The sequence below is a fragment of the Lampetra fluviatilis genome, chromosome 13, assembly GCF_964198595.1.
Source record: "Lampetra fluviatilis chromosome 13, kcLamFluv1.1, whole genome shotgun sequence".
Classification (NCBI taxonomy): domain Eukaryota; kingdom Metazoa; phylum Chordata; class Hyperoartia; order Petromyzontiformes; family Petromyzontidae; genus Lampetra; species Lampetra fluviatilis.
The window spans coordinates 10,109,192-10,125,406 of NC_136287.1; the positions used below are offsets into that span (position 1 = coordinate 10,109,192).

Sequence of the window (16,215 nt, forward strand, 5' to 3'; positions counted from 1 at the left end):
GCGTACTGCACTGTGCACTAAACCATCACCGGCGCTCACTGATCAGACTGGGGAAGTATAGTTGACTTGAAGGACGTGGTAAACCCATTCTGTTATGGATTAATAATAAGTGCCATCTTAATTTACATTCTATACATTTAAAAAAAATCCGCTAATCTATTTGACGTTACGCGTTCAGTAAAGCAGTTGAATAACCCTTTACGTTGCCAAATCGGTAACCAATAATGCCGAGGAACTAATGCAATAAACATTATTGACTTTCTCTGCACCTTTCAGAAGCGCGTATTTGTGGATGCCGTCTATTCACCGCCGGCTTCACTGAGTGCATTCGTAGTGTTTGTTAAAAGTGCACCATGGTGATGCCCGCAGTCGTCATGTAAACACAGCGGCACAGAGAGCGCTGGAGCTGACGCCGGGAGCTCAGGAACGATTTACAGCTGCTGAAACAGGGCCCTCTTTACGAGCCGACTTTTATTTTAAAGGAGATCTTTCCTTGTTCCAGCAATCTTTCGACGCAAATCATGTTTTCCGTGCCATCGTACGTGGAGCGGAAAGGCTCACTCTACCTGAAATCGGACCACATGGCTTATAGCAGACCCATCCTCATCTCCGACTGGTATGTGCTCTAACACGAATAGACAACGCTACACTTTGCCCAACGGGGCCAAATCTATCGTTTGGGCTTACTGCGATCTTTATTTCACGTCTATCAAGCAAGTAATACCACGATGACGTGTTTAACAACAATAAAAAAACAATAAAAGACCCCACATGAGCACGATACGCTCTGCTGGTTATTTGCTGTATTCCATTCTCAACATTGTTCTGCTCCATATCTCATATACTGTAAGCAAAACATACATTCGATGGGCCAGCAGAAACAGCCGTTGTTGAGCACAACACATGTGTACGTACATATTTGCTTGTATAATATAGGCAAGGCCACCCATGTCCACACTACAAGCACCACACATTTAAATCTCGCTCCCTTTGCTCTTTCCCTTTTCGTTTCAGCACTTAACCTCTTACAATCCCTCTCTATCTCTCTTGTCCGCCTTTAATTCACCACCTTATTCTCTCCGTCTGCATGACAACCACCGTTGCCTGTGGGCCCCCCCCCGACTCCGTCTTGTGCTTGCCAGGCACCAGGCGCGTGAGGCCGAGCCCAAGGACTACGATGTGTCACATTCCATGGGCAATCGCAGCATGCACCTCTCTACCTACAGACGCCTCGGCAACTCCTCCCACGAGGTCCGTGCGTGTGTGTGTTTGTGCTCGTGCCACAACCCCCCGTTGTATGATCCACGTTTAAGCTTCTTTGAAAACACTGGTCAACACACTTTTTCTGGCATTAGGTATTCCAACTGTTTCAATGTAGTTTTGGAGTACTGATTCCAAATCTGGCATCAGTTTTTGTCTATCACATCAGGTTTTTGAGATATCAAATATTGCATTTTAAATAAAAACTGCAGAAGAAAAATATTAAATAAATGTGGATATCTACATAAAATGATACTATAAACACACTATCCTAAAAATACAGCACCATATTTTAACACTAATGCAGTCACTGACTCGCAACAACTTGCAATCATAAGTGACAGAGTTAATTTCGGGTAAAATCAATGAAAATGGGGTATGCCGATAGCATAAAATGAGATGTGATAGAGCAAATCTGAGATCATTTTTGGAATCAGCACCCTGAAATTAGTCTAAAACAGCTGCAAAAGTCCAGGCCAGAAAAAAATGTTTTTTTTGTTGACCAGTGAAATCGATCGAAACTAAAATTTAACTATTTTTTATTTAATTTTACCAGGTAAGAGCCCACTGAGCTATACAGCCCTTTTTTCAGAAGCGATCTGGCTATCACAAGTGACAGCTTAACGAAGTGGCATTACGATGTAGAAACTTATAGCAGCCAAATACTCTAAAGCAGTGATTCTTAATCTGAAGTGCACGCACCCCCTGGAGGTGCGAGATGCCCTTTCTAGGAGTGCGAGACATGGACAGATTTGTTTCGAAGGTAAATCAGCGAAAAGACAAATTAAGCACGTGCACGTGATTGCAACTACTTTGTTTCATCAAACCTATGTATTTATGAACATACATTTTTTTGTACGATCGAGAACCAAAGGGTTGCTGGTTGCAGTAAATATTAAGAACCACTGCTCTAAAAGCAGGTTTCAAAATGTGGAGTGGAAAATAAACCAGAGGACCCGGCTAAAAATCCACGCGACCACGGGGAGATCATGCCAACTCCAAATATACAGGCATCGGGGGGGGGGGGTCGGGATCGAGAAACCCCACGACCTTCAGTATACTGGGCGAGGGAGATAACATCTCACTATCGTCGCGCCTCTGTGAGTGAGCAAGGGATTTTCAGAGAGAATTAGTGGCACTCTCTGCCACCCACTGCCCAGGGAGCGCTGTGCCTGGGCTATTTATAGTCCTGTTAGAGGGACCTTGTTTTAGGTGTGGGGGAGGCAGACACACACTCAGGGCGGTGTGGGCGGTGCGGTGGGAGGGTTGCATGACAGCGAACCTTAATCTAAATTTGGACACGTTTAAAGCTTAACAAAATTAATATCGGATTCATAGGCGATAGTTTGGCTTCTATATTTGAGCGGTGGGGGGGGGGTGTTTCGCTTTATCACTCACATGAGGAATCGCGGGTGCATGCAATTCTAATAATTAAAACAAATCTTTATCGGAAATTACCCAATATAAATAATTAAAGGGGTCCAAATTTTGACTTAAAACTTTCGTGACTGCAGGAATTAATATTCTTTGTTTCTTTCGGTAAAGTTACGTATAATTTTTTTTAATAAGAATTAAAGTGATTAAAAAACCACGACGTTTCGATCTCAACACAAGCGATTTTTTTGTATTAATCGTTTTTATTATTTAAATTTTAGCGATCGAAACGTCGTGGTATTTTATTTTTTATTTTACTTTATTTATATTAATTTTATTTACTTTATTTTTTATTATTTTTCTTCTATCTACGTGACTTTACCAAATAATATGAAGGTGTCCAGTTTGAGAGAGGTCTTGCCTCCCCCATGCACCCCCCCCCCCCCGCAAACTCTGCCCATGATCGGGATGATCCACATTTGTCCATCGTGTGCGTACGGCTCGAGCTCTTGCACCCCCACCCTCCGTGTGTATATGAACATTATGGCTCTCGCATAATGTCCGTGATGCAGTCATTTTTAGTCTGTCGATGGTCGGCGATGCGGCAATCGACTCATCTCGACGAGCTGTGCACGATGCACTCTTTAAAGTTGCATTTTTCCATAACGGATTTTGTTATGCTAATGTTTGGCGTTTCGACATCACGGAGTGGCACTGATTTCGGATTTATTGGTTACCCCAGTCGCGGAGTTAAGTAACACCCCTGGAAAAAATAGTGTCCCGGAAATAAAATATTTAATTGCCTCGGCCCATTTTGTATTGTTTAGTAACCCCAGGTTACCGCCATAAAGATCATATGCGGAGAGGCTGTGGTCGCTTGGCTTGACTGACAAACAGATGCACGGGGGGGGGGGGGGGTTAAGCATGCAGCAAGGTGTTGTCGTAACCTGTGTGTTGTGAGTTTAACACGTAGGCTTGTGTTGTCAATGGACTAAAGATCCGAATAACGCTGTGTCCCAGCTGTTTACAAGGCAGGCACCCTGCTCTTCCCCACCCCCACCCACCCTCTCCATGGCTAACTGCAAGGATGTGTGCTCCCATTTTCACACCTTCGGCGAAGGAGGGAATAGGGAGGGGGGGGTCTGCGTTTGTAACCACTCTTCTTAACAGGATTGGAGAACAACGACGGGATCGCAGCTGGAACAGATTCTACTCCTTAAGCCCCGCGGGTCGTGGGGGACACAGACGCGTCCATTGACCGTGCAGCACCTCCCCGTGACAGAACAGAAAAGGTGTGCGTGTCCGTGTGTGTGCTTGTGTGCGTGTCCGTGTGCGCGCGTGTGTGTGCGTGTCCGTGTGTGTGCTTGTGTACGTGTCCGTGTGCGCGCGTGTGTGTGCGTGTCCGTGTGCGCGCGTGTGTGTGCGTGTCCGTGTGTGTGCGTGTGTGCATGTCCGTGTGCGCGCGTGTGTGTGTGTGTGCTTGTGTACGTGTCCGTCTGCGCGCGTGTGTGTGCGTGTCCGTGTGTGTGCTTGTGTACGTGTCCGTGTGCGCGCGTGTGTGTGTGCGTGTCCGTGTGTGTGCGTGTGTGCATGTCCGTGTGCGCGCGTGTGTGTGTGTGTGCTTGTGTACGTGTCCGTCTGCGCGCGTGTGTGTGCGTGTCCGTGTGTGTGCTTGTGTACGTGTCCGTCTGCGCGCGTGTGTGTGCGTGACCGTGTGTGTGCGTGCGTGTCCGTGTGTGTGCGTGTGTGTGCGTGTCCGTGTGCGGGGTTGGATCCGTTTTTTTGGTTCTCGAATTGACGTTGAGGCCATTTGGGGATCGAATGCCTCTGTTTGTGAACGTGATTGGACATAGTTTTAAATGTACGGGGTGGACCGGATGTCTTGTGACCCCACCCCCCTGCACCCCCCTCCCCCCAATTAATTGACCCCTAACATTTTTCTTACGTGCATTTTTATTTCTGTTTTCGATAAACCTTACATTTTCAAAATTATATGTTAAGTTTTAGAGAACTAAATGGGGGTCACAAGATATCTGGACCAGTCTTTACAAGTGCATGATCATGTTGGGCCTCGATATGTGATTACAAAAATGTATGTACTGTACTTCATTTGCATGGTGTACAAAATAGGGTGATAATTTGATCACGAAGGTTATAAACATGACGATATGTTGTGTAGTTTATCTACATCAGAACAAGAGCAATAGTTCGGGTAAAGGTGCAGGACTGCAGTTGCCTGCTCACACCAATTATGGCAGATGTGCCTCCAGCAATATTTTAAATCTAGATTGAAAACTCATTTCTTTTTAACTGCTGTTTGTGTTTTAGTTCGTTGTCCTTTCCCCGCACCTCCGGTTGCCACGGTTGGCTACGTACGGTGCAAAAGAAGTTCAACATACACTAAAGGGAGCCCCTCTAGAGGGTATTTGGCCTACTCTTCCGCGCTGCGTCAGACGTCTTGGATGAGCCAGCAGTACTCGCACTTTAGCCCAGCACACGCGACGTGTCGAGCGGCTAATAAAATCAAACGCACCGTTGAACAACGTTCACAGTTATGTATGTGTTGTTTTAAAAAAAAATCTAATATGTGGCAATGAATGTTATATTGGCAGGGACACCAACAGACCTAAGACTGGCGGTGGGGCAGTTTTGCCACGGTATCATCCAGCCTACGACACTTACTTAACGTACGTAAATTTCCGAATGTTTGTGTCTCTCCACGTAACAAATGACATATTGTTTACACTTCCCATGAACCACACGGCCTACTAGGGTAGGAGTGCATCATTTTCAGCCATCAGGAGGTGCTGCCCGTAAACCCAGACTCATTTCTGGGCAGTATTCAAGTCTTTCAAGTTTCATTTATTTGGTATAGCCCTGTGAGCCGTGCGGCTCTTAAGTCGGGTGCAACCGCAACAAACAAAATGTGAACGGAGAACATCTTAAAGCGACGACGCGCAACAGAAACATCCTGGATAAACCAGCAAATCTTCCACAAAAAAACTGCTGTGTGCAAAAATCCCAGTATTAATGATTAATGATTAGCGCCGATAGCTAATCATCAATACATGCGTACACACAGAATTAGACGATTCCCACCTGTGCACACCATTAAACGTATTTTATTTTCAACTGTGCAGCATTTTAAAGCAGTGGCTATTAACCTTTACTGCAGCCTTACACCCCTTTGGTTTTCAATCGTAATTTTTTGTAATAATGTTAATAAACACGTAGGGGTTTGATGAATCAAAGTAGTTGTACTTACGTGGCCCGTGTTTAATTGGTGTTTTCGATGATTTGCCTTCGAAAAAAAAAATCTGCCCGTGTCTCGCACCCCCAGAAAGGGCATCTCACACCACCCAGTGGGTGCAGCGTGCATCCCAGGTGAGGAGCCACTGGTTTAAAGCATCGCCCTCTTTAAACGAGTAGCAATGGGAAGAATATAAAACCTGAACTATGAATTGTGTCCTCGAACACGATTCCTTCGGCGAATTAGGTGCCCTTCCCCCCCCAGGGGTGCTTTCGGCGGCGCTCAAAAAATCTCAATTTTCACGTTCGTCACACTCGGGCGAAGCCCCGCGCGCCGCTGGTAGCGTTGCAGAGCTTGCCATCTGCAAGTTCGATTTGGGGAAGATTAGTGCCGAGGCGCGTCTCGCACCGTGCTCAGTGCCCGAAGGGTGGCAAGGCCGAGAGAGAGAGAGAACGGAGAATGAAGAGAAGCTGCGTTAGGAGGCTGGACAGATGCCGGATTATCGTCGTAGCAAAAGTGACAAATGCTACGGGCCCCGGCACTTTCAAGGGCCCCGCGCTAAATCTATCAATTCCAGTTCAGTGATTCTGCACTTGCTCTATTACTATAGTACTATACCACCTTCAACTTTTATGAACGACTGGGTGTTTAAGGTTAGCGATTTGTCGTAGTATCTGGCTGTATAGCAAATTAAAAAATACAATTACTTTACTATGCAGGTAAAAATATTGTGTTTTAATATTTGTGTTTTTTTAATTTAGGACCCCTTATAACATATGCTACAGGCCCCTCACTAGCTTCATCTGGCACCGAGTAGGGCCCTGTGCTCCGTTGTGCATCTTGTCGGAGGATGGTGGTGGCGTTGTGCCCTCATCCGTTTTCCCCTCCACTCTGCTTTTGTTGAACGTTGCCACGTCTGTCCGCAAATTGCACGAACGTCGCAGGCCAAGGCCGCAAGTTTTTGGCAAGTAACAACATGGCACCGTGTTGTAATTTCACAATTGTGCATGTAATTGAAAGCCATTTGTGCTAAATGCTGAAGCAAAGTTGCTTTGCGGGTACAGTGGAACTATTAATTACGGGAAGTTAATGTTTTTTCTCGACCGTTAAAATCCCAGAATTATTTAATGCATTACCATTACGACATTGACTGATAAATACAATATAAATGTATTGAGGTCATTGCCAATGTATAACATTTCATCTTCTCTATTGACTATGTGTGTTCGTGGTGTACGCTTGTGTGGTTACCCAGGCGACTGAAAACGATCTATCAGGCTGACTACATCCCACCATACTCGCACATATCCAGCACAAGGGTAAGAAGACCCGCGTGACTTCATCGCAGCTGCAATGCTCACACATTTTATTCAAGCACATTTAAATAAGCCCCGAGGCTTCATTAAACACATCCTTCTGCCTCGCAGTGAAATCCCCGCTGCAACATTACAGGCATGAACACAGCCACATACCACAGTATACAGAGACGAGAGAGAAACTGCGCATTTACATGAGTGCACATGCGGTGAGTAAACATCACCACTGGAGAGACAAAGGCGGCCTGGTCACATCATTTGTAGTAATAATAATCTCAGTAGGTGCTCACTCATTATACTTGGGCCTTATGCTTTATAAGGCATAACAGGATGTATTGTCTCTGTGTATACATAGGCACACACACACAAATACAATTGTTCACAAAATCTTAACAAACAAACTCGTGGATGTTTTAGAGGGGAACCAACTACATATGAAGCTGGGTATAGCAACGGCTTTTCCACCATGACCACATACACAATATCAGTCATCACAGAAAAGGGAAATGAATATCAAATGTCATAATACCTGGCTTTTACATATATATAAAATAAGACACTTGATTCAGTGGAACCAAAGGAGTTATACACACTCTCACAACCAATGCATTCATAATATATAGACATTATCCTAACCATTTACCAAGAAGAGTTGCTAGATTAAGATTGCTCCGAATCTACAAATCAGCAAATAAGTCAGGCAAGCAGTTACGCTTTCTCCAAGGTTATTTACAGGAACATGATCAGATATAGTGTGAAAATGAGATTGGAGAAATACAAGTTTATGCTTACATGGATAATTTTCTTTTAGCTCTTTCATATTTAACAAACAGTGAAAGTTCGTTACTGGAAAAATATTTTTAAACGTCACAAAGAAGGCTACAAAGTTAGCCTCGATAAATATGAGCAGAGAGTTTGCTAATTATTGTGGGAGAGACGTAATACAACAAAATGTGCATAACTAGGGCAGTTATTGAAGCTAGGTCAGGATCAAAATGATGATGCAAAGAGGTGAACATGCTTTAAAAAAAAGCTGGACTTAATAATGAAGAAAGTTTTCAATCAGTGCTTATATTACCCGCTGTAACAGCAACATTGGCACTGACAATGAAAATGGAACAAACGAGGAAGTGTGCAGAGATGCTCGCTTGAAAAATGAAACTGATAAATTAAAAGTAAAGAGACGGGGAGACCGCCGCCGTTACGGAGTGACGAGATGAACGCATGTGTCGGGGAGTGCGATGGATTGTGGGCATCACAGGGGACGATGAGTGATGGTGATGGCAGTTGGATACACAACAGCTGATGGTAGTGCCGATGAGACGGCGAGATTTTAAGCAACGCATGAGTTCGATTGACTTCGACGCACAAACGTGCGCCTAATGCATATTGAAGAACCCTTGAAAAGAATCCGCATGGCACAGTACGAGCTGGGTTTTTTTTGGTTGAGATGCACTTTCATTGTGTTTATTCGCGTGGACCTAGATCTTGCCTTAATTACACCGATGTTGGTTACATTATATATAAATGGTTCTGGTCGAGTCTTATATTTAGTTTCATTTATTAGGTATGGCCCTGTGAGCCATTCGGGTGCAACCGCAACAAACAAAAAACAAAAACATGAACAAGAAAACATCTTAAAGTGACTATGCGCAAACAGAAAAATCCAGGAACAAAACGGCAAAGTCTTCCAGAAAAAATGAGATGTGACTGGCGGTGAACTCTTGAGTATAAAATCTCATCCAGGTCAAAGCAGCCTCCCTTCTCCCGCACAGAGGAACGAGTGCCAACAAATGTAACAGTAAGGAAGGTGACCAGAGTCTGCGTGCCTTTTCTAGCCTCAAATCAAGAGGAAATTGTTTTATCTGGCCCAGTGCCCAGAGAAACACAGACAGACACCACCCATGCAATTGCCCTGTGTCTGTGGGCTACGGCACTTTAGCTGAGTGCAGATGCCTGACCTTTGATAGCTGAGGATGCGTGCGCACAGTTACATGATTATTAATATGCCTGCCGGACTTTAACATACAACTCTTGATCTAACCGTTTATAGGCTATAAGTGTATAACAATAAGAGTAATACGGTGTAAATACTCTCCGGTTCTTTCGGTAAATTCACGTAGAGAGAAAATATAATAACACGACGTTTCGGTCGCAACACAAATCAAGACCAATACAATATACCATTCAAAATCAAAGCGTCAGATGTTCAAAGGAATATTGGCCAACGCACATATTCACGGGTAGTGCAGATCCTGTGGCTTAAAGTCCACGATTCTTTGGTTGAACACCACTGTCTCACCGTAGGGTACATCAACCGACGCTAATTTCCCTTCAAGTGGTGTTTCTTACCAGGTGGTGATCGTTTTACTCGGCCTGCGGTGGCGATGAACTGAATCAACCTTGAAGCATGATCACCCGTTTAGAAGCACTGCTGCCTCGCCAGATGGGTTTCAATGTAGCCATATGGCGTGATCATCATCATCATCATAGTCGCGATGACATCACCGTTACTTTATTTGAGAAACGGATAGAGGAAGACACCTTAAAAATTCTGGCAAATCGCCTGATGAAGCTGGTTGTAAATCACCAGCGACACGTCACGGTGCTCAATTTGTAAATGTTTACTCTCCAACACACCGGTGTGCTGAACTAGTGACTAATTGGGACCTTTTGTTTACGAGACATCTTACTAATTGGCTGTGTCGGGTCGTGGTGGATTACTGACACGTTTATACGTATGTGATCTAACCCAAAACAAACTTTATTATAAATCATCACGGTCATTGTCACCAGCAAACGATCACTCCACTACTGGATGAAGACCTCCACAAGTTGCTGCCACTTCTTCATTTGACACTATGATTTTGGATGATGATAGTAATCATAAAATATATTTTGGATTTGAAGCTTTCATGACTTCAGGAATTACTCTTTGGTTCTTTCGGTAAAGTCACGTAGAAAAAAAATGAAATAATATTTAATTTACGTGACTTTACCAAAGAACCAAATAATAAAATCTATTCTTTTTTAATTTACTTAGCCTCACACGATCCTATATGCAGCGATACATTTTGAAATATTTGATATTATTTTATCATTGTTCCCATTTTAATACTGCGACGTGATTCGTGTTGCATTTTGTAAAAAAATCAACATGGTTTGTCTTGTACATACAAAAAGAATGGTCCCTGTTATTGGAACGTGGAATTTGAGCCACGTGTTCAGAGCTATTGACGAAAATGAGCACCAGACAACGCTCACTTGAACGTGGAAACACTGACTCCTTTTATCGGTAGAAATGTAATTGATGAGTGGAGGTCACACTTCAGATGCGCTTCTGCAGCCGTCTGGAACGCTCTTCCGATATTCGTAAGCTACTGGAGCTATGGACTTTTAAATCATTTGTCTAGAACTGCTTTTCGTGTTTAGTTTATTGTCCATCCCCCTGCACCTCCGATAAGCATGGTTGGCTACGTACGGTGCGAAATAAGTTCAACATACACTACACTATACACTACATACTACGCTACACACACCGCTACGCACTACACTAAACACTACGATACTAAATTGAAAAAAATTGCTTTCGAACGGCTTCTTTGTGTTTATGTTATTGTCCTTCTCCCCCCCGTACGTCCGATGAGCACGGTCAGCTACGTACGGTGCGAAGGAAGTACAACACTGCACGAACACACACACATCCACGGCGCATTCCCATTGTCCGCGTGTTTCCGCCATTGATCCGCTGTTGACTGCCCGCAGGCTGGGCCGCCCTTCCCGCCGATTCTCTGGGGCTCGCACAGGAAGTCTCCCACCCAGTTCACGGCCACAGGCGCTGTCCACCCTCACTCTGGACAGAGCACGTGGCAGGACGAGCAAGACCCCGGCACCAACAACATCTACAACGTGAAGCGACGCTTCAGCGCCTGTGGATGACCAGATCGTAGGCAGGCCAATAGTCCCAGCTTCATTCCCCCCACGGAAAAAAAAACTGCATTTGAAAAAATAGACAAGTGTGGTGATCAATGCGCAGTATACGCTATTAAAGGGTCGATTGGCCAACACCAATTTGAGTGTAATTTAGAAGGGCACTTTGCACTAAGAAAGGCGTACGTTAAATACAATGTATTGATGTCGATGTGATTTCACCTAGCCAGCTGTGAATGGAGTCCCTAAAATAAGTCAATTTTAACATTTTCACAGACTCGAAGGTTATATTTTAAATCACAAAGCCTTTAGAGAATTCCTTACATAAAATGTAATTTGATGATGTTGACTAATCCCTTCATATACATTTCTAATTATGTTCTTAAATCTGTATTTGCTGATCCTTCAGAATATTCTGGTTTTTATCATTTATTTTTATTGATTTTAAATGCTATTGAGATGCCTTGTGGTTGACTTTGTTGTTGGAAGTAAAGCAGAGTGTATCCGCATGTGAACACATACATTTGTTGTCTCTAACAATAACATCCCTTCATCAGCTTTTTCTGATCAATATTGTATGTGGGTTAGCGGTTTATGAAAACAACGATGAACTGATGGCTTGAAGAATGAGCACATGCTCCTGGAATTTTCCCATATTCCCATATATACTGTGTGTTGAAAGTGAATCAGTAAGACGGCCCTTTTTAATAATAAATAGACATCCCGTGAAATTCAAGAGTTTTAATGATCCACTGCACAATCTACACTTCCCGGCAATAAAGTGGTTAAAATTTCGATCTTGTCTAAGATCTATTAAAAAAAAGTGCATGACATTTAATTTGGCAGGCTCAACTCGGAGCTAAACCAGCATCTGCGTGAAGCAGCATGGTGCATTTACAATTTATGTTGATGAAGTGCCAGTTTTAACAAAATAATTAGGATTAAAATTGTATTTCTCTCGCAATCTGGATTTGTGTTCTCAAGGCAGAATAATAAATGAGATTTAATAATAGAGTATTCATGATCATTTAGGCCAGTCTTTAACAATTGCCTAATATGGATTGCCTAATAGTACATATACCCTCTGGTGTGTTTTTTTCCAGTTATCTCCCTACACAAGATATCTCTATTTGTTTATAGAAAATACACATAAATGTTGTTCTATTCATACTTCATCCTGAGCCAATATTTGCATATTTTATTAAGTTCCACGATAATTTCTGAATAAAATTTTGATCAGTATAATAATTCAAATGTATAATACGCATTCCTGCCTAGATGACTTCAATGCACAATGCAGGAAACACAAACAGAATCAGGGGCAACCGACCAAACTAAAGAGGGAAGGATCACTTTTAAGAGATGGGTTTTCAGAGCAGACTTACATATATCGACCGACGCTGATTTCCTGATTTCAAGTGGCCAGGCGTTCCATAGCTTGGGTGCAACGCTAACAAAAGCTCAATTACCAAAAGAACGCCACCTAGACCTGGGAGTGCTGAACAGTTGCAGTTCAGAATATCTCGAGGACCTTGATGGAATATATAAATGTATTAGTTCCTGCAAGTAATGTGGGGTGATCCCTTTTAAAGCCGTATAGGTTAATAGCAGTATCTTAAAATCCACTCGGAATTTGACCAGTAGCCAATGAAGGGATAAGAAGACTGGTGTGATGTGTTCACGGAATGGTGTACGTGGTCTAAGCACTAGCAGATGCATTCTGAACAAGCTGGAGTCTGCCCTGTACTTTGCTCGGAATCCCAACCGGTGAGGCGTTGCAGTAATTGAGTGGGGACAACACAAAAGCATGGACCAGTCTCTCCAAGTCAGCAGGTGACACGAAGCGATGCATTCTGGCAATATTACTTAGGTGGAAAAAGGACATTTTTACCACCTTCGATATATGTGCCTCAAAGGATAATGACTGGTCAAACAAAACACGAAGGGTTCTGACCTCCCGTGTGGGACTGACAGCGTGACCGTCCATCAACATGACCATGCCATCAGCAAATCGGAATGGTTCAATGTATTTTGAAGGTTAAGCCGAATTAAAACGATGAAATAAATAGGTGGGTGAGAGTGAATGGGGTTACTTTTGGAAAACGGTACTTGATCATGAAAAGCAACACGCCAAAATGTGCCTACGTAAGATGTGTATTCGGTGCATGTCACCTGCCATGACATGGTACGGAAACGTGGACATTGGTCAAGAATGGAAGTTTAGAAGTGCACATCGAATCGTGTGTGAGGAGCATCCTTGAAGTCGCACCGGGAGAGACGAAGAAACTCGCGCATTAGAAAGACAAGGTAGAGTCATCACAGTGGTCGTTAAGAAAAGTAAGTGGGCTTGGGTAGGACACATCGCCGGCAGGGATGATGATGATGGATGACCTGAGACTAACGATGGAGAAGTCACCCCAAGGGAGGGGACGCCCTCGAGGTGATGCCCACCACAGAGAGATGGAGCGATGAAATCAACTCATGTGCAGGAGCTAGTAGAATCGTTATCACAAGACCAGGGATGGCGACAGCAGGAGGAGGCCTTCATCCAGCAGTGTATAGAATATAGATAATGGCTATGGTGTTGATGATGATGATGAATAATCATGAGGGGGGGGGGGGAAGGGCTTGCTGGGTCTCACGACTCTTGTTTTTTACGCCGGCAGAAATGGCGTTTCACATCTGGAGGAGGGAAACTTGAGAGCCTGGAGAAAACGTGTAAAACGATGGGGATCGCACGCAGCTTATGCACAGACAGATGAGAAACCCATCAACCGAGAGTTGTATTGCATGCACCACCGTCATCTCAGTCAGCGATCCCATATCACCTGGGTCTGTCCCATGACCCCCTGGTACCGGGGTCCCCCACGACACTGCACAGAGCCTCGAAGTGCACGTGGCACGGCACAAGCGCCTTTGTGATTTCACTGCCGCTTCGTAGCAAATGTTATCTGTTGTTGTTGACATTGCTGCAGTATTGTTATTGTTTGAAGGGAAATAATGAAATAATAAAAATAAAACATAATAAAATATATTATACTATATTATTTAATTATGTTTTATTTTTATTATTCTATTATGTTTAATTTTTTATTATTTTATTATAATAAAATAATAAAAATAAAACATAATAAAATATATTATATAATATTATTATATTATTTTCTGTTATATTTTTATTATTTTATTATTTCCCTTCTACGTGACTTTACCGAAAGAACCAAGAAGATGAATCCCTGCAGTCACGAAAGCTTTAAATCGAAATTTATGTAGCTCTTTTTCCGAAGTGGCGTATCGCGTGAAAATTTATCGCAGCCAAATACTCTGAACGCACCTTTCTAAATGTGTAAGGAAAAGACGGAGGACCCACACAATCACGGAGAGAGAGAGAGAGAGAACATGCAAACTCCAAATATACAGGCGTCAGGGTTGGGATCGAACCCACGACCTCCTGCATACCAGGTGAGGTAGTTAACATTTGGGTACTCGGCACATAAAGCTCACTCAAAAGCCTCTTGATTTCATATACTTGGACTCTCACCTATCACTGTTCTTTAACATCATCGTAGATCTTCAGCAGTTGGTCATGTATTACAGCACCCTCGAAAAGGCAATGAGCATTTCATTTATAAACACGAATAATTTTAACTCCCCTTCTTAAATGAATTTCTACGTATCTACATATATTTTTTTATAATTATATCACATATTAGTTATGCTGTGTTTCTAAGCCAGATGGTTTAACTTTCTGCTTCACGGTACGTTATGCATGCACGGTATACAGATGCATTTGTATTTTAGGTGCATTTTGAGACCCAATGCCGGATAAAACATTTACTTGAATGTATGTCAAACTATAATATGAAATGTCAAATACTAATAGCTGCATTATTTCGGATTTAAAAAAAGCCCCGTGCTTTAAAAAATGTGTTACACGAAAGACGAAAATGTAGCTATATACATTTACATTGCACTGGTTGTGTTTATGCAGCTGTTGTTGGTTTGCCAAAATAATTAATTATACTTGAACACTGCTTGGTCTTTTATAAAAAAATAAATTTAACGTCACGGGGTGGGGGCGGGGGTGGACATTTGGCATGAGAAATGTGGGTAAAACATCTATATATATCGGGCACATATAGACTCACTGTTTTGTCTCGCAAGAGAATGTCCAAAAAAATCGACGGGCCAATAGGTGCCCATACACAGCCTCTCAGCCTGCCACCAAAACATCACAAACTATGGTGCCTCTTTGCGCAAACATTTTAACCGCATATCACCAAACAACTTGTACGCGGCTCATATGCCGCTAGCTATCCACACGGTTTGGTCTTTACAGGACCTTACTCATAGGGCGCTATCAGGGCGTCACGGTGGCGAGGTGTTAACTCCCTCGCCTGGTGTGCAGGAGGTCGTGGGTGCGATCCCGACCCTGACGCTGCCTGTATAGTAGTTGGAGTGTGCGTGTCTCTCTCCACGTGGTCGCGTGGATATTCCTTCGGTTCCTCCGGTTTTTACCTTCACATTCAGAAACGTGCATTTGGAGTGTTTGGCTGCTATACATTGCCACGTGATAAGCCACCTTCGTTGAGCTATCATTTGTGATAGGTCGCTTCTAAAAAATTAACCCGTAAAAACAAAGTTTTTCACTATAAATCCTTTATATGCGTGGCGGCTAGAGTCCTCTCGTCCTCTGGCTTGAGATGGCTGCCACCTATGGGTCAGACGATTGCCTGCCACCATTAAGCAATTGGTAATTTAATATAATTTATTTTTTCCTAAAAAGTGTAAAATTTTTGAAAAAAATTTTCACGAAAATAAATTGTCACGCACAACGAGTCTGTGTGCAAAATGTCAGCTCGATTGGATCACGGGAAGTGGGTTAAAAAACGACCGAAAGATTTGCACGGTCGTAAGCGCGCAAGCAAGCAAGTGAACTTAATATAAAGGATTTAAAAAAGAGCTACAGAGCTCATTAAGCCTGACCTGGTAAAATAAAAAAAGTGTCAGTTGTGTTGTTTAAATGCGCGTCTCAAACCAAACTGAATTGTATCATTTGTACACCTCTGTTGATTGCTGTCCTTG

At 43.1% G+C, this 16,215-nt stretch overlaps 2 protein-coding genes across 2 annotated transcripts in view; both read left to right on the forward strand.

The window, feature by feature from the left end:
- The window catches only part of TJP2 (tight junction protein 2), a 389,609-nt gene that overhangs the window by 372,783 nt on the left and 611 nt on the right, over positions 1-16,215 (forward strand). The window lies entirely within an intron of this gene.
- On the forward strand, positions 384-11,512 carry CFAP95 (cilia and flagella associated protein 95). Its single transcript, XM_078861897.1, has 6 exons — positions 384-616; positions 1,143-1,251; positions 3,805-3,926; positions 5,247-5,321; positions 7,140-7,203; positions 10,966-11,512. The coding sequence occupies exons 1-6, from the start codon at positions 522-524 to the stop codon at positions 11,137-11,139; spliced, it is 639 nt and encodes a 212-aa protein (XP_078718023.1). The 5' UTR covers positions 384-521; the 3' UTR covers positions 11,140-11,512.

Bases quoted from the DNA above. Each gene is read 5' to 3' on its own strand.
- CFAP95 (XM_078861897.1), top strand. From the start codon at position 522: ATGTTTTCCGTGCCATCGTACGTGGAGCGGAAAGGCTCACTCTACCTG. The intron at 1,252-3,804 runs GTCCGTGCGTGT...TCTTCTTAACAG, and splicing joins TCGGCAACTCCTCCCACGAG to GATTGGAGAACAACGACGGG. The intron at 7,204-10,965 runs GTAAGAAGACCC...GACTGCCCGCAG, and splicing joins CGCACATATCCAGCACAAGG to GCTGGGCCGCCCTTCCCGCC.